Source organism: Alligator mississippiensis, chromosome 1, assembly GCF_030867095.1.
Source record: "Alligator mississippiensis isolate rAllMis1 chromosome 1, rAllMis1, whole genome shotgun sequence".
NCBI classification, from domain to species: domain Eukaryota; kingdom Metazoa; phylum Chordata; order Crocodylia; family Alligatoridae; genus Alligator; species Alligator mississippiensis.
Genome location: NC_081824.1, coordinates 481,523,434 through 481,549,498, shown reverse-complemented (window position 1 = coordinate 481,549,498; position 26,065 = coordinate 481,523,434). Strand labels below are relative to the sequence as shown.

Genomic DNA, 26,065 nt, shown 5'->3' with positions numbered 1-26,065 from the left:
GGATCAAAGCCTGATTTGACTTGGGGGGTGGGTGTTCATTTGGATTCACTCTTGCTCTTTGTCAAGTTGCCTTCTGACCACAAGGTCCTCAGCCTACGGTGACGTATTAGCTGTAGTATGAGTAACGCTGTCTGGGTTGGCTCGACAACCAATTGAGCTAGACCGTTCCCGTCCAGCTGCCCCTGCCTGTCTCCCTACCACATCCCAGAGTGCCCAAGGCAGCAGTACACCAAAGGGTTTCCCAGTGACCATCGCCCGGTGAGGCATACATACACTGCATGGACATGGGAGAGACGATCTCTTCATCCAAATCGTCCACGTCATCGGTCATGATGAAGTGGGCCTGGCTAGGCCGGGGCATGCTCATCCAGCTGGGGTCGATGTTCAGGGCTGCGCTCAGCGTGTGGATGCCAGGGTTGCTGACGATCTGGAAGCCGCAGAGCACCTCGATCTGCTGCCAGCGATGCAGGCGCTCCCGCAGGGCGGCCGTCACCTCGCTCAAGGCCTGCCTGAAAGCAAGATTCAAAGAGGGGATAAAATGGAAAAAAAAAAAATACAAGGGCCAGTGGAATTACAAGAGACAAGGGATGCCCCGGCTCTGAAACGGAGTCAGGAGGTTCGACCCACGCTTTTCCCTGGGCTGCTGTACTTCAGAGCTCTCCCGGGCTTTCAGACCACTTGCAGGGATATGGCTGATGGTAACCAGCTGCAGCCGTCTACAACTGATGCCTCACTGAATGCTTCAGCGGCCTCTCGAGAGCTTGAACAGCTCCAAGTGGCTGGGACAGAAGCTCTGCACCGTGAGGACATAAGAGCTCACCAGCTAGCTTTTGTACTTCACACGTCCCCCCAGTCTGTCAAAGGGGAAGTATACAGAACTGTCTCAAATAAACCAACACATTGCACTGAGGCCAGGAAAAGCCAACGAACTCAGAGAGCAAGGGCAGTTAGAGTGGAACATGTGCTACCTAATGATTTCTTTTGGGGTCCGGGCTCTGTACAGCTAGGCTCCCTCTCTTCCTCGCCTCCAAGAGCTGAGCAAAATGAAACTCATGCTGGATACACGCATGTACTGCACCTTCCCGCACGTGGGGGAAAGGAAAGGAGGAGCTGGCAGGAAGAGACGCAGCAGACACTCACTTCGCAGTTAAGATTTTGTGATCCACGTCATCGAGGGACGAGCTGTGAGCCACGTGGAACGTGCCGAACAAAGTGTTCCGCTTCTTTTTGATTTTTTCAGCCTGGAAACGTGAACAGAGAAAAGAGCGTTGAAAGTATCAGCCCGGGTGTTTCCTGCAGGGCAGCCGTATTCTGGACGGGGCAAGACAGAAATAGCCCTGCAGCTGTTGGCACACGCGCAGGGCTGGAACGGTCGCTTTCTTTCTGCATGTTATGGCCGTGGTGCCAGCCAGCAGAACCTGGAGTGCCTCCTGGGTCCCGCAGCCCTCCTTGGCCCCTTCATTGGGTCGCCAGAGTTCAAGAGTCTGTGGCGCAAAGCACCAGCCGTGCCAGCAGGGATAATGACTCCCGTCTCAGATATAAAGCCTTACTGGTACGAGTTTAATCGAGGAGAAGGGGGCTGGGGGCCTACTGGAAACTAGTCTCTCCCTTGAAAAGGGGGCTGGGACCTTATTGGAAACTAGTTTCTCCATGCAAATCTTCCATCTGCCCGGTCTAGTGCATTTGCCCGAGAGGTCCGTAATGCAAGCCAGAGCAGTGAACACGGCAGCTGACGCAGCACGGGGGAAAAATGCTGGAAGGCTGAAGTGCTCCTGACAAGAGCTGTGGTAAGACAGACAAATTCCTACTTGTCCTGTCATCTAGCGGCTGTACCGCACCCTCTGAGCCAAGCACATTCGCCGCGCTCGCTCCCTGCAGCTGCCTGCTCTCGCTTGGCTCGGGAGATTTCAAACAGCTGGAAACAGAGCAGTGACTCATGGCAGCGGAAGACACAAGCCCTCCCCTGCCAAATGCTGTGCCCCTTAGGCCCGTGACACCTGGAGCAGGAATGGCTCCCAAAACCAGAAAGGGCTTCTATCCCCAGCAGATCCACCCTGTAGCACGTGACAGCCCAAGTCTGGGTGCCAGCACGTCTGGCCCTGTCCGGTACAGAGCAAATGTGGCCTAGTCATGCAAGCACGGGGCTCGGAGCCAGAAACCCTGGAGTGTTAATCCCAGCTCTGGCCCAGGTTTGGAAAAGTCCCGTCACCTCCTCGTGACTCGCTGCCCCCATTTGCACAGAGCAAAAAACAACAGATCTGCTCTTCCTCAGTGCTGAAAACCTCAACTGGGGGTAGCGCTTCAACAGAGGGCTGTCGTCACAGGCTTCCATCAAGGTGCGATGCGAGGTCTTGCCCAAACACAGCTCCGCATCTCTAACATTACACTACGGCCCACCAAGTGGAAGGCAGCAGGAAGAGGACGCTGCAGAGATGGCGAGGAGAGAACGGCAAAGAAAGACCGGTTCCCAATCCACGGAGCCATCAAGACCTGCGGATGTCCTCACCTGGCTCCTTCCCCACCTCTACAGAAAGAAGACCAGGGCTCACCCCTTCCTTGGCCACCAGCAGCTGCTTCTCTGCGTTCTGCTTCTTGATGTTGTAGTACTGGAGCTCCACCTCGTGTGTCAGCTGCAACCACTTCTGCAAGGCGTCGGGGGCGGACCACCTGCTGTGCGACTCGAGCTCCTTCTCCGCGTTCCTCAGCGCCATCCGAACCTGGGAGGGGAGCAGTCACAGCGGCAGCATTACAGGAGGCAGCAGGAAGGGACCTCTCATTCCCACAATGGCTCTTTCAGGGGCCAGCCGATTACGGCCCCAGCATGGGTAAGGCACCAGAAAGGGAACCCTACGTGTCCAGCAAACCTAGCCTTAGTGTCACAGAAAATGAGGGTGGAAGGGAGCTCAGGAGGTCACATCTAGTCCAACCCCCTACCCCAAGCAGGACCAGCCCCAACTGCATCATCCCAGCCAAGGCTTTGTCTACCCAGGGCTTAAACACCTCCAAGGATGGAGACTCCACCACCTCTCTGGGTAACCTGTTCCAGTGCTTCACCACCCTCCTCATGAGAAAGTTTTTCCTAATATCCAACCTCAACTTCCCTTGCTGCAGCTTGAGCCCATAGCTCCTTGTCCTGTCATCTGCCCGCACTAAGAACAGTCCAGCTCCATCCTCTTTGCAGCCGCCCTGCAGGGAGTTACAGGCTGCAATTCAATCCCCACTCAGCCTTCTCCCTGACAATGTCTTGTGGGCAGTCTGGGAGGCAGCCCCCTGATACCCGGAGCCAAGGGGAACAACAGGGCTAGCCAGGGGAGCAGGGCAGCACCATTTTCTTTTTCTTGCTAGATGATCCTGCCTAGGAAGAGCTGCTGCGCAAGCAGTGAGAGCGGCCAGACGGACCTCCCCCTCCTTCCAGAGGCTGTGGCCCTTTTGGTTTCCTTTCCCCATCAGAAATCGGGCGGCTTTTGCCCCTTATTGCTTCAGCTGCCACCCAATCAAGCAGAGTGTTTAAACAGAGCAGATCTGGGCCATCTCGCCCAGTTTTGCTAAGAACACAAGACTTGCCATTGACTCGGTCAGACCATAGGTCCACCTTGCCCGGTCTACCGTGTGACAAAGCCTCAGAGAGCAGATGCTGGAAGGGAGTGGACTGGGTCTGACCAGGGTTTCTCCCCCCTCCTTGTTCCCCTCTCACTTGCAGCCTCCAGCATTTAAGCATCCGTAGCATCACAGCAGACATCTCAGGGACACTGTCTCCAGCCCAGCCCACAGCCTCATCTTGTGAGGATCCTGGCAGGTCATTTTGGAATGAAAAAGGAGGGGAGGTTGAACCCGCTGAGGGCATCAAACCTTCATGATTTGCAAGAAGTGACTGAGGACTTGCACTCACATTCAGAGACTTTTCTCAGTGCTTTAACAAATGTTACGATCGCTCCAAGGCATTAGCCTTGCTTTACAAACAGCGAACCTGAGGCCGAGCGTGAAGCAACCGATTCAAAACAGCAGCGCCTCAGGAACATGACACCGGAGACCTCACCCCAGCACGGCTCTGTCCCCCAGTGATGGCCCTGCACATCACATGGGAAACGCGCGTGGTTTTACCCTGTGTAAGAACCAGTTTGAGGTCTAAAAGGTATGCTTCTTTTTAAACATCAGCCTCAGACACAGAAACCATTGAGAAGTCCGGCTGCAAGGGACCTCCAGAGGTCACATCTAGTTCAACCCCCCTGCCCGAGGCAGGATCAGCCCTGTCCAAACCAGCCCAGACATCCACTGTCCGACCTCTTAGCAAAATGACAGGCACCCCAATACAGCATGAGACATCACACCCCACCCTGCCACGGGGAAAGCTGGGGGGCCGCAGTGGCCAATGTCCCGCTTCTGTAAAAGATTGTTAATATACACTGGAGAGACTTCAGGTACAGGCTGTGCCCCCGCTACAGAGGAAGACAAACCCCCCAGGGCGTACCAAACTTATCAGGGGGAAAATTTCTTTCTGACCTCAAATGCCAGGCTCACCCTGAGCGGAGGGGCAGGACCCTCTAGCCAGGACCCGGCAGAAGCACTGGCACAGCCCAGTCCCCATCCCCACCCTGAGCTGCAGTCAGCACCTCCGAGGGAGGCTTACAACCACCCTGATACGAGCCAGAGAAAGGGGCAACCAGCCAAGCCCGGGCTCCTTAGACCTCAACCCCCAGCCTCACCTGTGCTCCAGCTATGCTATGAATGTCAGCGAGAGAGAGGATCCCATTCCCGCATGCTGCCCCATTTGCACTATAACCACTCAAGTTCGCAGTATGAGCAGAACCTGCAGTTGGGATGACACCTCCAATGTTAGCGCACACGAGGCCTTCTGTTTTTTTCGGGTCACTGTGACCTTGATGCAAAGCTGCAAGAGGTCAATGGGAATCCTTCCAGTGACTTGCCTAGGTTTTGAATAAGCCCATGCTAACAAGGTGTATACCTGCTTCCTGCCAGCCCAGCGCTAATAAGAAAGAAGCCTTTGTCCAGGATAGACAGCTGCACACAGGCCCAAGAATGTAAATGTTTAAAGGATCTCTCCACACGCCCAGATCCTTTTCCTTTTCCGTGTGAAATCACTCCATCGCATTTTAATTGCTTTTGGCTTGGGCTTTATTTCTCCTTCAAGTCATCATCAAGTTACACTCTCAGGCCCTGGAAACTTCACTATTCCACCCCCGAGCTCATTTGCCTAACCTATCCAGGGAGCCGTCACCAGCCATGTGCTGGTTGCACCTTCCCACCATGCTGGGACTATCTGCACCTTGAATCATATTATGTGTCATAATTGGTCTAAACTGTTCTCGTAAAACAAGACCAGAACTATAATTCTTGTGAGGGACTAAATGCTCCTCAGAGACTTCAGCTCTATTGAACTGATCTCTTGTGATGCACTGGGCGCTGTCTCCTCTCATCCCTCTGGGCTCTCCTATCACACCCACCATGGTGGTGTCCATGCTGTGGAGCTGCGCGGCTGGAAAAGGGTCGAGGTGTTCTCCGAGCGCTCATGAAATCAGAACTAGCTTATCTGGGAAATGCAAGGGGAGGGCTGAAGTGTAAAACAACAGCCAGGGGACTGGGACACACAGGAGAAGTGTGCTCTGGGAAGACCGAAGTGTGTGCTGGGTGGGATTTCTCAGACGAGTGGGTCAGCGGGAGAATGCGGGGACAAAAGCCCCATCTCACCAAGGCAGGGCTGCCTCTGATGCCTAGCACTTCAGTACGCGTTTAAACCCCACCTATGCAAACCAGCAAGCAAGAACTGGTGCAAAAGGGAGCTCCCATTTCAGGATGTGCCGAGACACAAATGCATCTCAGGAATCTGGGTTGCGCACTTAGTGGGAGTGGCTGGTTAATCATACCGGTGGTCTCTAGCTCATCGGACGGTGGTTGTGTTACAGCACACAGTGAGGCTAGTGGATAAAACCATTACTCACGCTTTCAATGAATCCCCCACGGAGGCCCCTATAACAGAGTGGGTAAGTCATCACCAGCTTCTTGGATTCCAGTGACAATGCAAAGGAGAGGGGAAAGGGGGAAAATAGGAGCAACTCCACCTTTCCCTGGAAGTCAGCTGTAGGATTAGGTCAAGGGGCACAAGAGGAGGAGAGAAAGGTTGCATATACTTCCGAGACCAGCCATAAGGCCGGTAAGGCAGCTGGCACTCATACGCCCAGAAATGTCTGTGCGACTGTTTATGCTGCCTGGAGGTATATTTTCACGTTGGCCTAAATGAAAAACTAGCATTTTGGAAATGCTGTGCGAGAGCCAGACTCGGGCTGAGGGACTGGAGATGGACAGTGGCTGGGTGGCACCAAATGACCCATAATGCAGGAGAAGATCACTGCATCTTTCCTGAAACGTGGGTACATAAAATGCAGTGCACATGAGAAGAAAGGGGCAAGCCCTGCAGCGCAGTCCCAGTGCAAAATGCTTTCACAGAGAGCATCAGAGTCGTGGATCTAGTTTAGCGTCTGCCCTGTCGGGACAGCAGGGGCTGGCAGAATCGTGAGGGAAGCACATCCAGCCCTTCTGACCACCATACAGAGCAGCATGGAGGGACCCCGGGAAAGGGAACCGATATGAAAAAGCATAACCCAGAGGATAGGGAGACACTGGATCTGCTCCGTCTCCAAGGCAGACTGGGAAAGGAAAGGTGTAGAAGTGTAGCCGGGCTTTGCCAGGAGAGGAAAGCAGTGACCACACAGCATAAGGCCATCCAAACCCCACCTCAGCCCCTTCTGCTTTTATATATGGGGCCAGATGCTACTTGGGCGCCTGAGCGTGATCCTATCCACCCTCCTCGAGTCCTTGAAAGCCAGTTACCTCCAAAGGCATAAGGCACAAAGGCCCCTTTGTGCAACTCTGTCTTAAGGCCAGCAGAAGGTTCACTGCAAGAGTAGGTACATTAATGGCTTGCCAGGGGCTCGAGCAGGATAACGCTGGATCTGCGGGGTAGGATGAAGCCGCAGCATGAAGAAGTGGCATGCCTGGCCAAGGCCCCTACCTGCTCCAGCTCCTGCTCCGCGTACTTCTGTCTGCTCAGCTCATTCTCGGTGCCCTCGCGCAGCTCCCGGAGCCGGTGGGCCTCCTGCTTGGCGATGCTGATCTCGTCTTGCAGTTTCTGCTCCAGAGTCACTTTCTCCACCTCCACCGTGCGGTGTTCCTCCTGAGCCTTGTGCAGCCTAGGGCAAGGAAGAGACACAGGGAGTGAGGAGGGCTGACAGAGCTGGCGCGTGCTTGGCTGAAGGAGATGTCCCGTCCAGAGCAAAATCGCTGCATTCCAGCATGCCTAGGTACATGCGCGAGCACGTACAATGCGCGGTCAAAGCCAGCTCTGCTTCTGTTTACGCTGAAAGCAAAGGAGTTACGCTGCCATAAATTCAGAGGGAGAGAAAATCCAACTACAGACCGTGGCGCTGAAACTCCCTCATTAGGAAAAACTCTGGGGAAGTTTCACTGTGCATGGGAAGAAACTAAATAATCCACTTCTGTTTCTTGGCCATGTTTACTTCCTGACATCCTAGAAGGGCGAAAGCCACGGGCTCATTAAATAAGATGCAAATGTCTTTCATTCTTCTACTGATTCACAGAAATCTAGAACAGCCTGTCATTAATCAGTGCTAATCCCCTTCAAGGAGATAACACCTTTGGCTTAACCAGCCTTGGAATATGCACGTGTGTATATGCAAGCAAGACATGCCTTCTTACTCCATTTCTCACTTTCTAACAACCGACTCGCTGTTAGGAAAGCCGTGATTTTGGAAAACACGTTCAGTTGTAGCCTCTGTCCCAGGGGTACATGTCATCGTGAAGACTGTGAAAAATCACAGAGCCAAAATACTGCCAGGAGGAGACCATACCACATGGAAAAGGCCTCTCGAATCAAGCAGAGATGAGCAGAAAAAGAACGAAAGGCTGCACACTGAAATGAGACTATTAGAAATGTTTCTTGCCTCTGCAGCAACAGGATTTACCGCTGGCGCTGTTACAAGGGCAATGGTGGACTCTGTCTCAGGAGGCCTTGAGCTCCAGATGAAATGCTTTCCTAGAAGCCAGGCTTTAGCAAAAGGGGCAGCTCTCAGGCCTGGGTCCTGCCAGAAATGGACTAAATGACCCAGTGGTCCTTCTGGACCCTAAATCTACGAGTTCCTTTCCAAAGCTGGAGGATCAAGAGCTGCTGGCCCCAAGAGCAGTGTTTAAACAGCTAAGTGAGGCACCTCTGGGCAGTCCTGTGCCTTGATGGTGTAGGGCAGGTTCTGCTCCCAGCTTAAACAGATCAACCCTTTCTATTCATCTGCTGTATTCTGGCCAGGTAGTTTCCTCGTTCGATTTGGCAGGAGCGTTACGATAACTCCAGGCATTACATTAACAGCTTTGCAAGGTCAGGTGTGCTAAGCTCAGCTGTTCAAATCCTTACTGGGCTGAAGCACAGAGATTCAGGGTAAGCCACCCTGCACCCCCAGTGCGTCAAGGGAGGGGTGCTCTCGACACACCCCATCCACCTGCCAATACTGCGGTGAAGCCTCTTTGGGGGTGTTGGTCTCGAGACCCGTCTCTGGTGTGACAGAGTGACTACAAGGGACACCCCTATATGTGGCTTCACCACTCCGTTTCCAAGTCTGGCACGTGGGTGCAGGCATTGACGGGAGAGGCGTGCTGTGGGGTGACCACCTCTGGACATGTTGGGGACACATTTTTGGCAGGAGCTGGGTGGGAAAATGCCACAGAAATGGACCGCAGCAGAATTATTAAAAAATCCAACCCCAATCAATCACCCCAAAAGGAAACAGAAACATTTCCAGGAACTGTCTCTGCTCATTCAGGGGAGCCAAGGCCAGAACCCAGGTCCTGGCTCATGGCTATTTAACAGCGATTCCAAGGGGAGACAAGTGATGGGGAGGTATGTGCAGCATCACATCTTTGAGATGGCCTGGACTAAACTGAAATCAGAAGCAAGGATATGTGCCCAGCTCCTAGCCACCTTGGCTGGAAGGGGGTTCCAGTAAGTAATGGACTTCCAAGGGTTGGAGGAAGCAAAGCAGATGCTTATCACAGTATTCAGCACACGCACCTAAATATCCATCTCCACAGCTCTGCCCAAGGGTAAAGCATTGTTTGCCTTGTGCCTGCTCCAGAGAGGAGATCTCACAAAAAGCCCACGTGAGGAACTGGGCCTAGAAACTATTAAAATCATTCTGAAATATTACTATGAACGAACCAACCCATCCTTCAGAGACAGGTGTCGGAGAGCGGCAGTGCAATCAAGAGACGCCACTACGACAAGGCGGGTCCCCGAGGGTTCAGCCATGGCCCTGCCAAATGGATCTGGATGGGCCGGACTGTCTTCAGCCCTTTTGCGGCTGCGCGGCTGGACAAGAGTCAATTTGCAATTTACAGTTCTGCCGAGACGCAGAAATGTTTTCATTCCTAATTAGGAAAGGATCCTGCCGAGACATTCCAAGTGTGGAGACAAACCCACGCTCTCTGCCCTCCGGGGCTCATCACTCCATGTCTTCTGTGCTGGGTTATCAATACCGTATGTGCATCCCAACGCCCCGCTTGAAGTGCTCGTGTCACTGGGGAAAGCGGGTGGGGGGGCAAGCCTTAGGATCTCTCTGAACCAGGAGATCAGGGATCAAGCCTTAATGTCTCTCTGAGCCAGGAGTCCTACAGCTTCTCCCCCACCCCACCCTTTCATTACTCCTGGGTCTTTAAAACACAAGCATCATTGCCTCTGATGTCTATGGGGGTGCAAACAAACTCCCCCACATATTCTCAATCAGCATCAGCTAATTCAATGCCGTTTCACTCCAGGGTGTTTCCACCGAGTTCAGCAAAGTTACTCTGGATCTGTCTTAGCACAAGTGCAGGGAACCCAAGCCCACTATCTGCAAAGGTACCTTCATGTGCACTGGTAGGAGGCTGCACTGCGATGTGCGCCTTTGTAAGTAAACATGTTCCCCTTTTTTTGCCCCTGTTAAGGGGGATGGACAACTGACTGGAAACAGTCCCTGTGAAAGGATCTCCCTTCAAAGGCCCTACAGGAGAACAGAGCTTGGCTTGCTTGCTTGCGTGGTTTTAAAGGCCTTTACAGGGTTTTAAATTGCGTAAGTGTGGAATGAGGAAGGAGTCTTAAACATGAAAACAGGCACATGGAGAACACGAGTCAGCCATGCTCTGGAGGGGAGACATGGGGGGGCTGCTCCCACCAGCCGGTGAGAGAAAGCATTAACCCCTTTGGAAACTGGATCTACTCTGTGGGAACGTGACGTGCCAAAAACAATACACGCAAGACTTTGGCCCAGCCAGGAGCTGAACCTTCGTCTGCCAACTCCTAGGTTCAGCTCCTGGCTCATACAGTTCAGTCCCAGGAGCTGTGCCTTCATGTGCTTCCCCACCACACAGTCCTTCCTGCCCAAGCGTTGCAGACATGTCACCGGCAGCTCTCTCAAGATCTTAGCTATGCCTCGCACGTATGACTTCCAGTTTCTTCCTGCCTGGCTTCAGGTAACAGAAGCGAGCGGGCCCAGGCACATTGCTAATTTACATCATCCTGTTCGCAGGGACAGATCCCAAGGCCACCTCAGAGACGGCGTGAATGGGATGATCTTCATCTTACAGGATGGCTTACTTCTGAATGCTGCCTGGCAAGTCATCAGTGCCCTCAAGTTCTGGATTCAGAGGGATTTTCTAGAGCAGGGCTGTCACCCTCACTGAACCTTGATAAGTGGCATGGGACCAGATCGGGTCCGCAGACCAGCTCCACGCGCCAGATCTAGCACGTGGCCTGGGATGCCACATACAGCACGCGCTCCAGATCGACTGCAAACATCGGTCCAGGGCATGCAGTGTGCGGGTCCGGTCCAAGATGCAAGCAGCACCGCAGGCCAGATGGCAGCTCCGCAAGCCAGCTGCATCTCCGGCACCCCTGCCCTCGAGCGACTGTTTCAGTAGGCAGCCAAGCTTTTACACAGGAATCCCCATTGCCTTCTGGCTGCAGAGAAATCTCTTTCTGTTGGGAAATCGCCAACCTAGCGGTGGTAAAGTTATACAGGACTTTTGAGAGGTGTTTTGCTGAGCTGAACTGGCGGCCTTTCAGATGCACAGGAAACGTAGTTTTTCCTATCTCTGTTTCAGGAACAAAGCTTTATGTCTGCATCACCCATAAGGGAACGTGAAGAGTTTGGCACCATCATCCCAATACCCTGTCAGCTCTTTCCTTCCCAGTGAGATCACTGTACTAAAAAACTGCTTGACAAGAGAAGGCTCTCAACACGACACCATGAACAGGGTTATTCTTGGACGCCTGTCATGAGAAGATAGGCAAGAGAGCAGGGTCCAGGACTAAACGTGTTTATGGCACTCTTTCTAAGGGCTGAAGTGGTTTGCAAAAATCTTTGCTGCAGGTTTACATTCCTGAGATGCTGGGACAAGTGCCGGCACCTCTCTACCCCACTCCTCAGCAGCTAGTGCAGGCAACGGGGGCCTGACTCTGCCCACAATGAAGTGGTTGGGAATGTAGCCATCTGCTTCTGTGGCAGCTGGATTGGCTCTTTAGCTTTGGAAATCATATTCCAGATACAAGTGAAAACGATGAAAACTGCAGCCTGCAAGACTCTTTAAGGAAAGGACAAAACGCCGTGTCAAAAAGTAAATGAGGAGATTGTCACTGGTAACACTCTGGATGACCTTCCTCCCCCAAAAAAGCTGTGCCCATACAGACCCCGATCTGGCAAGCTTTTCTCACGTAACACCACTGGAATCAACGCCTTTGCATTTTGCCAAAAAGAACAAATGAAACATTTCTGCGATGAACGAGAGACCGAGTTCAACTATTCCTGTTCAACGGTCCAGCACTGGGAGGGCTTCATATTTTTAACTCTTCCCAGGAAACCCGATCTGGGATCCGGTTATCGTTGTGCTGTCAGGGAAGGGGTAGCTACTGAGGAAGAGAGATGTCCAAATCTCATTTCTACCAGATTGATGCACTTCCTCCCACCAGCCAAGAGAGCTATGATACAATCCGAGTCCGTCCTTCCAACAGAGCCCGATTACGTTTTATTCTTTTCCAAGCCTCTTCCTTTTTGCAGGAGCAGAGCTATTCAGTCATTTTAAAGCAAAAAGAGACGAACCTGCTTTCTCTCCTTTGTGCTGACAGAGGGAAGCCGGAGCTGATCAGCACCTTCACTGTTGAAGCACAGGAAAACGTGGTGCAACAGCAGCAAAATTCCCACTTAACAACGGAGCTGCTCAAGCGCAGAGGTGATAAACCGGTATCACCTGCAACAGGGAGCCCTCCATCATTCTGGCTATGATCTGGAGTGCTAGCTGTTGTTTTAATTCCCAAATCACCAAAGCTCCAATTTAAAATATTTTTAGAACTTATTTTTTATTGTTAGACACCCTGAAGCTTTTTGGGGGAGCAACTAACCAACCAACCTACATAAATTAAGTCTGGGAGTAACCAGAGGGCTTGGGAAGAGAAACAGGCTTTTTACAATTAAAAAGCTGAAAGGCATGGTAAGCCAACTGAAACGTCCCCAAAATTAAATTCTTGGAGATGCGTGGGAAATTACACTGCAGCAGGAGTTTAGAAAGCAACACAGACCTCAACACGATTAGTGGAAGATAAGGTGAGAGAGGCATCATCATTCAGGCTTAGCTACCCATAAGCGTAACTCCACTCTGTTATAATACATCAGACACTTGCGCCCAGTGTTTCCAGTTCAGCAGAGTGCCTTCATGTGACTCCATAATGGGAATGAGGCTGGTTCCAGCCTTCCAGCAGCCCATTTGGCACAGCCCACGTATAAGTGACTAGCGCACTTCCTGCAGGGGCTGGGAAAGCTGGGATAAACCCAGAGCTGAACTGATGAACGTGGTGACTAGGCTCACTCAGCGACTATGCAAGCATGCCAGCCACCTGGACTGGCTAGCAAGTTTATCACGGTGACCCAAGAAGGCCCTGGCTGATATCCAGCAGGGATCAAGTGATATATGTGAAGCACAAGAGCTGGAGAGTGCGCGCACGCTTTGTTGAGGAAATATGGCTACAAACCCGACCTTCCAGAGGAGACCCACAGTTGGTGGCTGAGCGGACAGGGAAGACTCACCTCTCTTGCAGGTCATGGAGACTTTGCTCTGCGCTCTGAAGTCCCTCTAGGTCTTTCATCATCTTCTTCATGTGCTCCTTTGAGTAGCGATTCTGGATGAAGGCAAACCAGCATCCACCCACTCCAATGACGATGGAAATCACCAGCAAGAAATCCTTTAGGTGGTTATGACGAGTTACTGGTGGAGAGGGGAGAGAAAAAAAAAAGTAACAGGATATTGTTTAATTCCAAGAGGGAAAGATGGAGATCTTCTTTTCAATCGTTTCTTTGCACAACGGGAGAAGGGAGAGGTAATTAAAAACAGCGTAAGAAAGAACCATGGCTCTAGAAACTTGGAAATCAGGGAGGACTGAGATCAGTCCACACGTATGAGCCTCTTGAAACTAGCAGACAACTGCTACCTACCCTAAACAGAGGAGTCCAAAGCAATGCCAGATATGAAGGTGAAATCCCACCAGTCTCTCTGACTACATGTCCAGTGATCATGATGATGGCAGGATGCAAAACTCTTTAATTTAATGGAGGATAACCCAGCAACATGAAAGACTCTACATACATATCCATATGCAAAAGTCAACAAAACAGCTGTTCTCCTCTGAGGAAAAACAGATTATAAATCATGAGAAAGGCGGGGAGAAAATATTTTCTGCTAAGATCTGGATATGAAACAAACTTCCGCAGGGTTTTAGAAAATCCGGTTTCTGCCTTGAAACGCTCAAAGCACTCAGATACTATAGTGACAAGGAGCTGTATGCAATTTTAAGATAGATAAAGAGGTCTTCATTAGATCGGACACTGATTCACCAGGTCTTAGCTGGATCTCACAGCTTCAACCTTTGCTAAGTGAGCACAGATCATCAGCACAGTGCAGCATCCAACCACACACAGGGTCAGGGGCTGCTTTCATACACATTTTAAAAAGATCCTAGAGAGATTCTGGTGAGGGTTTCCAGAGACAGGGATTTTAGACTTTGATCAAATGGGGTGAGGCGACCACCCAGCATTATTTCAGCTTCCTGTTGTGCCCGTGCGTTCACTACTTTTTGGAACTTCAGAGCAATCTGTACCGAGACATCCGAAAGGAAAGGGAAAGATTTGGGGAAGTTCGCTGCTGATAACCATTGCTTTTCTTTCCTTACCACAACAACAGATCAGTCCTGTCCATACTGATCCAGTTTTGCTGTCTGGATGACCGAGTAGCACGAGTCAGACATCACATCACAGGGGAACCGGGGATCAGGGCTACCTGAACAAGACTCTCCTTTCCCCTCTGTTGGCTCTGTTACTGTGCGTATGAGGGATGTGCAGTCAAATCCTACTATAAGGGCACTGAGGGTTTTCTAGCCGCAAAACAAACCAAAGAGCCTGGGACCAGGACTTCTGCAAGAGACCAAGCAAGGACTCTAGTGCCCCAAACAGTGCAGGGGAGCAGCAGAAGTCCCTCATTTGAGAGATGCAGGCACTGTTCCCTTTGTGTCCCTGGGCTATAAGATACCTCGAACGAAGCCAAGAAAAGGCAGGAGGACCATGCCCCCGTCTCCTCAAAACAGCAACGAGCTACGTTCAGTGGTCACGGTCGGCCGAGTTGTACGAGCAGAAGGTTACAAATCTCTTCTTAAAAGCTTGGTTAGGAAAGAAGACGTGGATAAAAGAAGAGAGGAGTCATCTGTACTAACACCAGCACTCCCTGTTGTAGATTTATGGATAATTCAGAACTGCAGGATCTTGAATGACTATGGACAAACGTACTAACAAAGTGGAGGGGGAGAGGTGTCAAAGACCACTGAACGCAACCGAAGTAGTAATCCATCCTGTCCCCAAAAGCTTGTCTAATACAGAGAAGACATTTTCTTCTGTTGTGGCGGCCCTGACTTTAAGAGACGTATACAGTTTCTCAAAGGCCATAAACATGTACAAGTCCCACGCACCCATTAGTAGCTAACGACGCCAAACCCCCTAAAAATTAGAGAAGGAAAATTATCCAACCCAAAGGGACCACACCCAAGACAAGCCAATCCTATTCTGGACCGATCATGATGAATAAAGGTCAATTAATCACTACACAGAAAGCTGATAGTTGCTTAGAAACTAATGACCGTGGGTGATGACTTTTCATATAGGCAAATAAAGGATGGTCTGAGCCAACAGTATATATAAACACTTGGTGTTTCTAAAAGATTAATTTCCTCGAACTGAGAAAAACCATATGCAAAACCTGACCATGGAAAAAAAATAAAGACAGACAAACGTGACTTACACCTGGGAGTTCTTTGCAAAGATGTGGCCAAAACCAACCACTCCCCAATCCAGCAAAACGACAAGTTTGGTTACAACCCGTCCTGGTTCAACAGCAAACTGAAGGCAGGAATCCTACTTTTAAAAAAAAGCAACATGCAACAAACACAAAAAAGGAAACTAAACAGCAATTTCCTGGAGCTCCTAACTTCTAAGTTATACCATTTTCTAAGAAAAGCTAAAGATATCATGGGAAAAGTATCTGGGGTTGGCAGAGCTAAGGACAACCAAGAATTTGGGGGTTTTAGTCATTCACTTATTTGATGCATATTTGGGACAAAAAAGAAAATCCTGGCAGTAGTGCAGGCCCATTACGAGACAGGGTTTGTAATTATGTATGATCATAATAATTGTATAGGAAAGGGAAAAGTATTCAGTAAATATGTCTGTTCCTTTTTTTTTTTCTTCCAGATGCAGATCGTAGGGTTGTATCACATGAGGATAAGATACATGTTCCAACCCATTATTAAGCAAGGAGAACCTCTTCTTCTCATGCTAGGCCTCCCCAGTTAATAGACTTTCTGCATCAGACACAGCGTGGCTTGGGCCATAGTCCTGGAGAGGACTTCTGGGGTGCCCTGTTCCTCCAGGAGCTGGCGGACCCACAAACGTGGGGGGCTAGTTGGGGCTGGTCCTGCTTAGAGCAGGGGGTTGGACAAGATGCGACCTCCTGAGGTCCCTTCAACCCTCATTCTCTATGACATCTTCACATCTCTCTGTGTGAAGCCTATTGACGGCACCAAGCAGAAAGCAAAAGAAACATCCCGGAAAGCAGGAATTCAGGAGCGTCTCGCTTCACATAAAGCAGTGAGATTCCTCTGAGAAATCTCTGCAACTTCACCACCCTGGACAGCATAATTACCACAGTTGGATTGGTCGAAAATTGGCTGATGGCACCCAGAGAGTGGTGGTGGACGGGTCCTACTTGACCTGGAGAGATGTGGGCAGTGGGGTCCCCCAGGGCTCAGTTTGGGGGCCTACACTGTTCAACATCTTCATCAGCGACTTGGAAGAGGTGGTGGAAAACACGTTGTCCAAGTTTGCCGACGACACCAAGATGTGGTGAGAGGTAGGTACACTCGAAGGGAGAGAGAGGCTGCAATTAGACTTAGACTACGGAAGTGGGCAGATGGTAATAGGATGGGGTTCAACGTAGACAAATGCAGGGTGCTGCACCCAGGGAGAAGGAATCCACAGCACACATACAGGCTGGGGAGCTCCCCTCTTGTGAGCACAGAGGCAGAAAGGGATCTTGGAGTCATTATTGACTCCAAGATGAACATGAGCCGCCAATGCTAGACTGCAGCCAACAAAGCCAACCACACCTTGTCGTGCATCCACAGATGCATCTCAAGCCGGTCCAGAGAGGTGATACTCCCCTCTACACGACATTGGTCCGGCCTCAACTGGAGTACTGCGTCCCGTTCTGGGCACCGCACTTTAAGAAGGATGTGGCCAGCATGGAGAGGGTTCAGAGGAGCCACCCGCTTGGTTGGAGGGCAACAGGGAAGGCCCTATGAGGAGAGGCTGAGGGACCTGAACCTGTTCAGCCTCAGCAAGCGGAGGCCAAAGGGGTATTTGGTGGCTGCCTACAAACTTGTTAGGGGAGATCAGCAGCAAATAGGAAGAGCCCTTTTCTCCCTAGCAGCACCTGGGGCTGACGAGGAACAATGGCCAGAAGCTGCTGGAGAATAGGTTCAGGTTAGAGACTAGGAGGCAATATTTCACTGTCAGGGTGGCTAGGATCTGGAACCAACTTCCTAGGAAAGTGGTCCTTGCTACTACCTTGGGTAAATTCAAAAGGAGGTTGGATTAACACCTGTCTGGGGTCGTGTGATCCCTGCATGTGCTCCAACCAGTGGTGGGGGGTCAGACTAGATGATCTATTCAGGTCCCTTCTGACCCCTAACTACTATGAAACCTCTGAGAAGGCAGTTTCCAAAGTACCTGGAGCAATCATACCAGTTCTGGATTCAGAGATTTACGGTGGCAGGGATCCAAAGAGCCATAAATGGCTGCACACAAGGAAAGGTCTGTTCTTAGAGGGATTAGCAATCAGGTGCTGCAATGCGTTCACACCATTACCTGACACAGAACTAGACAAAGCAGGGGTCACTTCTTCTGGCTTAGATGATGCCCTCTGCTCTTCCTCCCCATTGAAAGAAATCCTCACCTCAAATGTAAGAAAAGCGGAGACACCCAAAGCAGTGCTTGCTTTCCTAGTACATATGTTGGACTATATACCCATTGGTCACTCAGGTAGGCTGGGAACAGGAGGAGGTGCAATCTCGCTTGCTGTGGTCCAATACAGCTAAATATTTATTGGAAATAGCTGCTTAAACACGCGGTAGAGGCCTTTTCAAGTAAGCATGCAACTCCTTGCAAGCACGGTATGTGGGAAAGAGTTTGATGAGGTGAAGCCGGTATTTATGAGATGGGAGTTTAAACGTTACGGATCTGATTGCCAGGCCTATACATTAAAGGTGCCTAGAAAAAAAAAGAAGAAACTCTCTAGTCTGGAGAAGAGAAGACTAAGGAGGGATGCGATAACAGTCTTCGAAGACACGAAGGATGATTATGTCACAACCCAAGGGTGTGATTTTTGTTTGTGTGCACGCTTTGGCACCACTGAATTATTTTCCTGCTGTTTTGAAGCTTTCTTTGCAGGGTGCATTTCTTCTTTGCAGCACAGAAATGCACGGTGCAAAGAGTTCCTGCCATTTGTATTAGAATTCGAGCCCCATTATTGGCTAGTGTTAAAATATTCCCACGTGGCCGCTAGCGATTGGCTTGCTAGCCGTATAAGAGGCTTGAGCGGTTTCCGCCCAAGTTGGAGAACGTGGAGAACTCCGAGGAGACCCCCACAAGGGAGGACTCCATGAACACCAGGAAGAGGAGACTTCATGTCTTGTGAAGATCTCTAAGCGCTGTGGAGCCTATTGGACCCAGCGTATTTCAAGGCGGCAACAGGGGTCTGATCAACCTCTCGCCTCTCCCTGTCACCGAGCGCAATCCTCGACGTATCCCTCTTCCCTGCGCGCAAAAAAGGATCCACAGAGCCTCGACAACTCCGTGGGAGCGAGCCGAGTTTTTGTCCGAGTCCCTAAACTGGGGATTTAAGCGGAGCTTTGCCTGGGAAACTGTCCAGCCTACACCGTGACCATCTTCGGTGTAAGTAAACAATCTTGAATCAACCATTACGCGTCCGTGCCTAATTCTAGCCTGTTGCCTGCTTTCTCCGACCCAGCGTGTCCGGGCTGCTGGCCACAGCCCGCGGCGCGAAAAAGGGCCCGGATCGCTCCCGGCCCTCACAGATTACAGAGAGGATGAAGATGGGCTCTTCTCTGTGGCTGCAGGGGACAGGACTAGGAGCAAAAGCTTTAGACTGCAACAGAGGAAATTTAGACTGGAGACGAGGAAGAACGCTGAGGGCAGTCAAGCATTGAAACAGGCTGCCTGGAGAGGCTGGGGAATCGCTATCCCTGGACACATTTCAAGAGTAAGTTGGGCAGACACGTGGCTGAGATGGTTTAGTTGGGGACTACTCTGTCCTGAACACGGGGCTGGACTAGATGACCTCTGGAGGTCCCTTCCGACCCTATGATCCAGCTAATGTAAATCATTTCTCAGAAACAACATCCAGCAGCTAAGGTACTTCAAACCAAGTTTAGAGACATCTATTAAGCCTCATAAACCCTCTCCTCCAGGAGGCAGGTCAATATTTGAGACCTTCTACAGACAGGTAAACTACGAGCTTCATTCGATCATGTTTGATTTGATCTTCCAAGTTGCGTGCATGTGCGATTTGAGCATCGCCATGCTGACCAAGCTTTTGGATGGTCCTGCTAGGGTTCCAGGTCCATTTCAGAGCCCTTGATTGCATGCAAGCTCTTTCCATAACTTCAGCTGTGACCCGTCAGCTGCCACGTCCAACGGAGCAACACTGATCACAAAACTTTTGCATTTTAAGCCATTTAGTTACTTCTGTGTGACCACAGAGTAGATGTCCGAGGTCTTCCATCTGCTGTGATCTTTCTTTTTGGCTTGCTACCTTTTTTCTGGTGTCAGGTGGTGCCATGCCAGCTAGTAAGTACAGGCTATCTCCTTTGGTGTTGACTTCACGTCCTGTTATTTCACAACCGCTGTCATTTAGAATTGGGTCCATTTTCTTAGCACGAACTGATCATTCCCATACTGGACGTACATACTTTGCAGCAGAGTAACACAAGGCAATAGCAGTGGTTCATAATGTAGCTGGGTAAGCTCCCCACTTTGAGGTAACCAACTTTCAAAAAGCATAAGCTGAAAGCTGGCATTTTCTGAGGGGTGCCTTGAGTGTATGGGGCTTAAACCCCATATGGGGCTTAAACCTCCAAGGATGGAAAGTCCACCACCACTCTGGGTAACCTGTTTTAGTGCTTTACTGCCCTCCTCGTGAGAAAGTTTTTCCCCCCAAAATACAACCTCAACTTCCCTTGCAGCAACCTAAGCCCATCACTCCTTGTTCCGTCATCTGCCCCCACTGAGAACAGTCCAGCTCCATCCTCTTTGCAACCCCCTGCAGGGAGGTGAAGGCTGCTATTCAATCCTCCTCAGTCTTCTCTTCTCCAGACTAAATCAGCCCAGTTTCTTCAGCCTCTCCTCACCAGTCACCCCCAACTGGTCTCTCTCCAGTTTGCCCACATCCTTTCTGTAGTGGGGGGCGCAAAACTGGACACAGGACTCCAGATGTGGCCTCACCAGTGCCAAATAGAGGGGAAGAATTACTCCCCTACTCTCCCCTGAGTAAGGAGGGGAGAGAGCGTGGCTGGACCAGCACACCTCTCTCTCAACTTCCTTTCTAAAGCTCCCTGTCGCAATAAGTCCCAATGGGGTCCCCATGAACATGACATCCAAGTTCAGCTTGGCCCCAAGTTGGAAGCACGTGAGACTGAAATGACCCTCGATCTTCTGAGATCCAGACCAGAGCTGTAATCCACACCGCCAGCCTTGCTACCCTATTATAATAAGATCAATGCCAGTATCATCTGAGATAAAGGATCCAACAGCATGAAGGGGACCTGTTGAATTGCAATCCGAGTTACAGCTTTGATTTCTTTTCAGTGCAACTGAAGAGATAGGAAACACAGCTTAAGATTTTTTGCCAAGAAGCTACAGGATACAATATTTTCTCAGTCCTTAGGTTCTAGCATCAGGCTTTAACGGTGCCAAGTCAAAAACACAAGTGGTATAAATCCAAGCTGCCTTTTTCAATTGTTCACAATTTTTTCCATCAGACATTTGGTATCAGCTTATCACCTTAACATTCAAGGCTGTAAAAAAAATGTGCTACGAGGTACAGTATAATCTGGCAGGATATACAGGCAACAGAGGCAGAAAGAGTGGGGTACCCAACACGATGAACCCTCCAAATGAGAGGACCAACCATTGGACAAGTGGGTCTAACAGGAGACTAGCACATTGCATTAGCGACCAAAACATGCCTCCCATATCCCCTCTGGAGACAGCACCCGTGCCCTTGGTGGGTTTTTACATCTCTAGGTGCATCATGAACACAAACGTTATACGGCAGAAACACTATCCTCCTTTCCTCATGAAACCCTCCGACCAGGGCAAGCCTGGGAGATTTTACACAGGTGACAAATGTCGTCTTCAAGCCTCAGGGTGGTTTTTGTGCTATTAAATCAATCAACAGCAAGACAAAAAGGACGCGCTTGACCAAGCCCCTAAGAAAAAGAACCAGCGGTTGCTCTAATCAGCATTTGCACGAAATCAGGAGAGCAATATCTGTACAACATAATGCCTGGCTTTGAAAGGGGTGAGGCAGAAACAATATTTGCTATGTTTAACATGCCTTTGTAGTCTTACTGAAACCCAATACCACCAATGGACTTTCACTTCCATTCATTTCGCAGGCACTCCCAACGAGGCTGCGATTTCCGGGCCCACATTATACGGCGGATGGAACCGAAAGTTCTGCAAAGCCAGGGGCAGACTAGATGTTGAGCCAAAACCTGAGCTGCTGCGGAAAGAAAGCGGAGGAAGCGCACATCGATGAGAGCTAACGCACAGAAAGACGTTCCTGGTGCATTTCTGCCATCTCAACGTATTCCCAAGTGCATAGTTTTCTACAAAGTCCCAGCTCAGCTCCTAAGGATTCAGCAACGATTAAAAGCACCAGTAATCTCTGCGCTGGGTGCTGACTTCCCCTCAGTTGCACAAGAAAGAGAGACATCAATGGTTTAAATTACAAAACTACAGCACTTCAGAGAGACCAAGGCTTCGCTGCAAGGACAGACAGCGTTGTACTAGGGGACCACAGACCACACCGAGCTCCAGTGCCAGCTGCTACAGAAATCCCGGCTGCACCTCACCCTGGGCCATCCGAGCCTGCGAAGCACAGAGTGCCCTGCAGCGAAGGCGCGACGGGGCTTGAGTGGCAGTCCCAGCTGGGGGACTCGGGTGATGTCCAACATAGTGAAAGCTCGCAAAAGGCTGTGAATCAAGGGAAAAAGCTTCCCTGTGGGGCAACTGCTATATCCTGGCAGAAATGGAGAAAGTAAAGCGAAGGCGACTGGGGCATGGTGAGGCTCAGCAGACAAGGTGGGCGAAGCGCTAGGTACAGCTGAATCTCTGCCAGCTGTAGAGCAAAGAATGGACAGCGGAGCAAAAAGGACCCATAAGGGAGAGGCATGGCCTTGCTATCTGAAGCGTGAAGGAGAAGCATGGGACCGTGCCATGTGAGATCTGTGAGGTGGATAGGCAGAACAAGATGCATAGGGACAAGAAACAGTATTCAACCTTTGAGCTATAAAAGGTACCCGTGTCCCCAGACAAGCACTGAGACTTCCAGCTCACTTTCCTTTCTTGTTGAGCTGAAGAATTGCTGGTGTTCAGCCTAATGGGACAATGGGGGAAGAAGGGGATATAAAACAGTGCCCTGGCCACCTGCTGTAGAGTTCTGCACACGATTTGCACTCTGGCTCAAAAATCGCTCAGTCTTTTATATAGGATCACAGGATCTCAGGACAGTAGGGCTGGAAGCAACTTCCAAGGTCATCTAGTCTAGCTTCCTGCTCAAGGCAGGATCGGCCCCGACTAAACCATCCCAGAGTGTCTGTCCGAGCTTCTCTTCAAAGCTCACATGGATGGAGATGCCCCAGCTTCTCTAGGCAGCCTGACCGCCCTCAGAGTCAGAAAGTTCCTCCTCGTCGCCAGCCTCAATTTCCCCTGCTGAAGCTTGAGACCATTGCTTCAGCAGCGAGATTTAGTTTGGAGACATACTGTAACATGTATGAGCTTTGGCTCCCAGTGGCTGTGACCAGATTCTTCTAAGGTGAAGGTGTTAGCAGCACGCCCCCTTTTTGGAAGCAAAGCTGCATTAACCTGTCAGGACTGTTCTTATTAGCAAGAGTGAGGACTTCTGGAGTGACTCAAACGAGCTGCTGAAGTTCATGTTCAGTGGGAGTTCAGTTTCCAGTTCTTTCACTGGAAAGAAATCAAAGGGGAAAACATATGCAAAATGGGACAAGAGGTAGGTGTAGAGAAAATGTCCTAGGTTTATACTTAGCAGCATGGGACAGAGCCACCCCCCTGAGGTTACCTAGTGCTGGCTTGGTAGGGAACTATCAAGATCCCAGCAACTGAAGATCTTAGTATTATAGAAAATTCAGGTGGGAAGGGACTCCAGGAGATCACATCTAGTCCAACCCCCTGCTCCAAGCAGGATCAGCCCCAACTACATCATCCCAGCCAAGGCTTTGTCTACCCAGGCCTCCAAGAATGGAGGCTCCACCACCTCGCTGTGCAGCTTGCTTCAGTGCTTCACCACCCTCCTTGGGAGAATGTTTTTCCTAATATCCAACCTCAACTTCCCTTGCTCCAACTTGAGCCCATTGCTCCTTGTCCTGTCATCTACCACTGAGAACAGTCCGGCTCCATCCTCTTTGCAACCCCCTGCAGGAAGCTGAAGGCTGCTATCAAATCCCCCATCAGTCTTCTCTTCTCCAGACTAAATCAGCCCAGCCCTTCAGCTCCTGAACCATTTTCGTTACCCTCCATTGGACTCTCTCCAGTGTGTCCACATCCTTTCTATAGTGTGTGTGTGGGGGGGGGGAATAAAACTCTGAAGTAAAACTATAAACAAATCCAGCAGAGCCCATGGACGTGCAGGAAGGATAAGCACCTCTCCCTTCTGCAAGCGAGAGGAAGGCTGGACCATCAAGGATGGGTGGCCAGCTGTTTTCCATGAGATCTTTCCACACCCTTGGTACAGCAAACCTTGAAGAAGGGTCCTGCGGTTCTGTTTCTAGCACGGGGGAAGCTGGCGGGGAGACGACAGACATCCCAGGCGTTTATCACAAAGAAACAAAGTGGTGAATCAGGATATAAATAGACTCCTTCCATTATAAATGACTGATGGCTCCGGGTGAACCCGAGCTCAGAATGACACGGCTGGCCCGTCTTCCGCGTGCGAAATGGAGATTGCAGCTGCGGGGAGAGATGCCGCTACGCAGTTACGAGCAAAACAACCGGACCCACCGTGTGACAGTTGTGGAGGTTTAGGTGTTCTACGTCAGCCCTTCGCAAATGTTTCTGATCAGAGTCTCTCGCTAAGGCAGTCTGGCTTATGGCATGCTCTACGGGGATGCTGCACAGTGCCTATACCGCCCTGGCTTTACTGTGCGGTGTTTCCCGACTCTGTTTGGCTCTGCTCCAGCTCTTTTCACTCCTCTTTCCCTGTGCTAACTCTGGGGGAAGCATGCTGTTCAGAGAGAGGATGGCTATGCATGCACTTAGGACTGGGCTGCGTGCCATGGGAGCAAAGAGAGGCTTGTGCTGCAAGTCACTGGCTGAGCCTGCAGCCGTGAACACATGAGCTGTCCCTGCTGCTGGCTGTGCCAAAGGGCACTGCAGGAGGTGGGAGTGAAGACAGGCTACTTCCAGAAATATGCTGGACATTTTAACCACAGGAACAGAAGTATGTTTAGCCATGGAGGGCCAGACAGGCACTCTCCAACCAATCCAGTGTCCTTGACATAGAGAAAGAATCGCTTATTGCTTTTCAGACTAGAATAAGATAACTGCAGCCTTCGCAGAGAGCGAATAAGGGGGAAAAGAGTAACCCAAAACACCATGGAAACAAATCCAGACAGGGATACTAAAGCCAATGATTCACCTAGCAAAATGTCACCTAGCAAATTAAACAAAACCAGTTGTTTTATGCCAGAGCCATTTCACCGCTGCAATTTAAAACAATTAATGCTATTTGTTAATTAATGCTAATGGACAATAACCAACTCCATCTGCCATGTGCTAAGCTTTTAAGGAATCCGTAGAACAGTAAATCCTAGCTATTGCTACTTTCAGCCCACCGGCTCTTCATTAAATGCATCTGATAAGCTGTAAACAGGCCGTGCAAACCTGTTATCTAAATTCAGGGAGGAGGACAGGGTCTTCTGCAGAACGATCTGTATGTGATACGGATGGTTTGGGGCACTGCCGAAGCACGAATACTGCAGATATCAGTGCAAGGAGGATATTTCACACCTATGGCTTGAAGAAGACAAAGATTCAGGCCATAAACATTCAAATGCCTTTCAAGTGCTGGTCAGTGCTAACGGGGAAAAATCAAGGGCCCTCCAGCCAGGCTAAAGCAGATGGAAACATTTCTGTACGGGATGGCAGTGACCTGTGACCACAGCACGGGTCCTTCATCTCCGAGGCAAGCATCTCACTGTATCAAGAGTCAGCCCAAAAGAAGGGTCCTCATTACACACCACCCCTCACCAGCTTCTCGCTGGAGGATGGACGCCCTGCGCAGCTGCAAACTAATTCTGACTGCAAGCCTCTTTCCGATTTCAGGCTCCTCAAGACAAGACCAGGGTGAAGCAAGCCCATAAACTCAGTTCAATCTAGTGCATCCTCATCACTCATCTCATGGCTATTTCTATTCTAGCCATTTCACAGTTTCCATCGTTGCAGACGAAAGATTCCCCAGCAATACCTAACTGCAGACTGATCCCTGCGAGGGGCTACGACGGATCAAGAGAACCAGCCACTTCCATCCTTTTCCAATAAAATATATTACAAAAGTGTACTATAATTCTCCGTGGAGGAGTGTAAGTCGACCTCAAAAAGTTTATTCCTCCACTTTACAAATTCAACTCCAAAGATGGACACTGGAGGCAGGAAAACAACCCAGATGAACTAACACCCCTCCAGGTCCTTACAACATCCTCTTCCCAAGAAGTACAATGTACTAGACTCGGGCAAATGTTGTGACTAGTTTCTAATCCTTTTTGTTCAGCGTTCTTGAGAACTGCAAGCAGAATTGTATCACCCGTCACACCCAGCTATTCAGCCCTTCCTCTCGCCTCTGCAGTCCCCCTTCTCCACGCCTACGAGCCTAGCAATTTTCCAGCATGGTTCAGACTCTCCTTAGCTTGAGGCCTTACACCTAACAAAGTTTCTAGCTCACCCACTCCACCCTGATGTAAAAGATATCCTACCTCTACCTGCCAAGAGCCCCGAACTAAACTATCCAGTGCCTACCTAGGACCACAGCACAGGTCCTGCTTTCTTAGTTGTACCACTGCCAAAAGAAGCCACAAAGAAAATTCACAGGTAGCAAA

General features: G+C 50.3%; 1 protein-coding gene across 3 annotated transcripts in view; it reads right to left on the bottom strand.

Annotated features, from left to right (window-relative positions):
* Positions 1-26,065, bottom strand: part of STIM1 (stromal interaction molecule 1) — a 136,377-nt gene that overhangs the window by 15,511 nt on the left and 94,801 nt on the right. For all 3 annotated transcript variants that reach the window (XM_006259534.4, XM_014609380.3, XM_014609425.3), the window contains exons 6-10: positions 13,137-13,314; positions 7,028-7,205; positions 2,550-2,717; positions 1,141-1,241; positions 274-509 (exon numbers count right to left, since the gene is read on the bottom strand). In XM_006259534.4, coding sequence (XP_006259596.2) covers positions 274-509; positions 1,141-1,241; positions 2,550-2,717; positions 7,028-7,205; positions 13,137-13,314 — 861 coding nt within the window. The remainder of the gene's footprint in view (positions 1-273; positions 510-1,140; positions 1,242-2,549; positions 2,718-7,027; positions 7,206-13,136; positions 13,315-26,065) is intronic.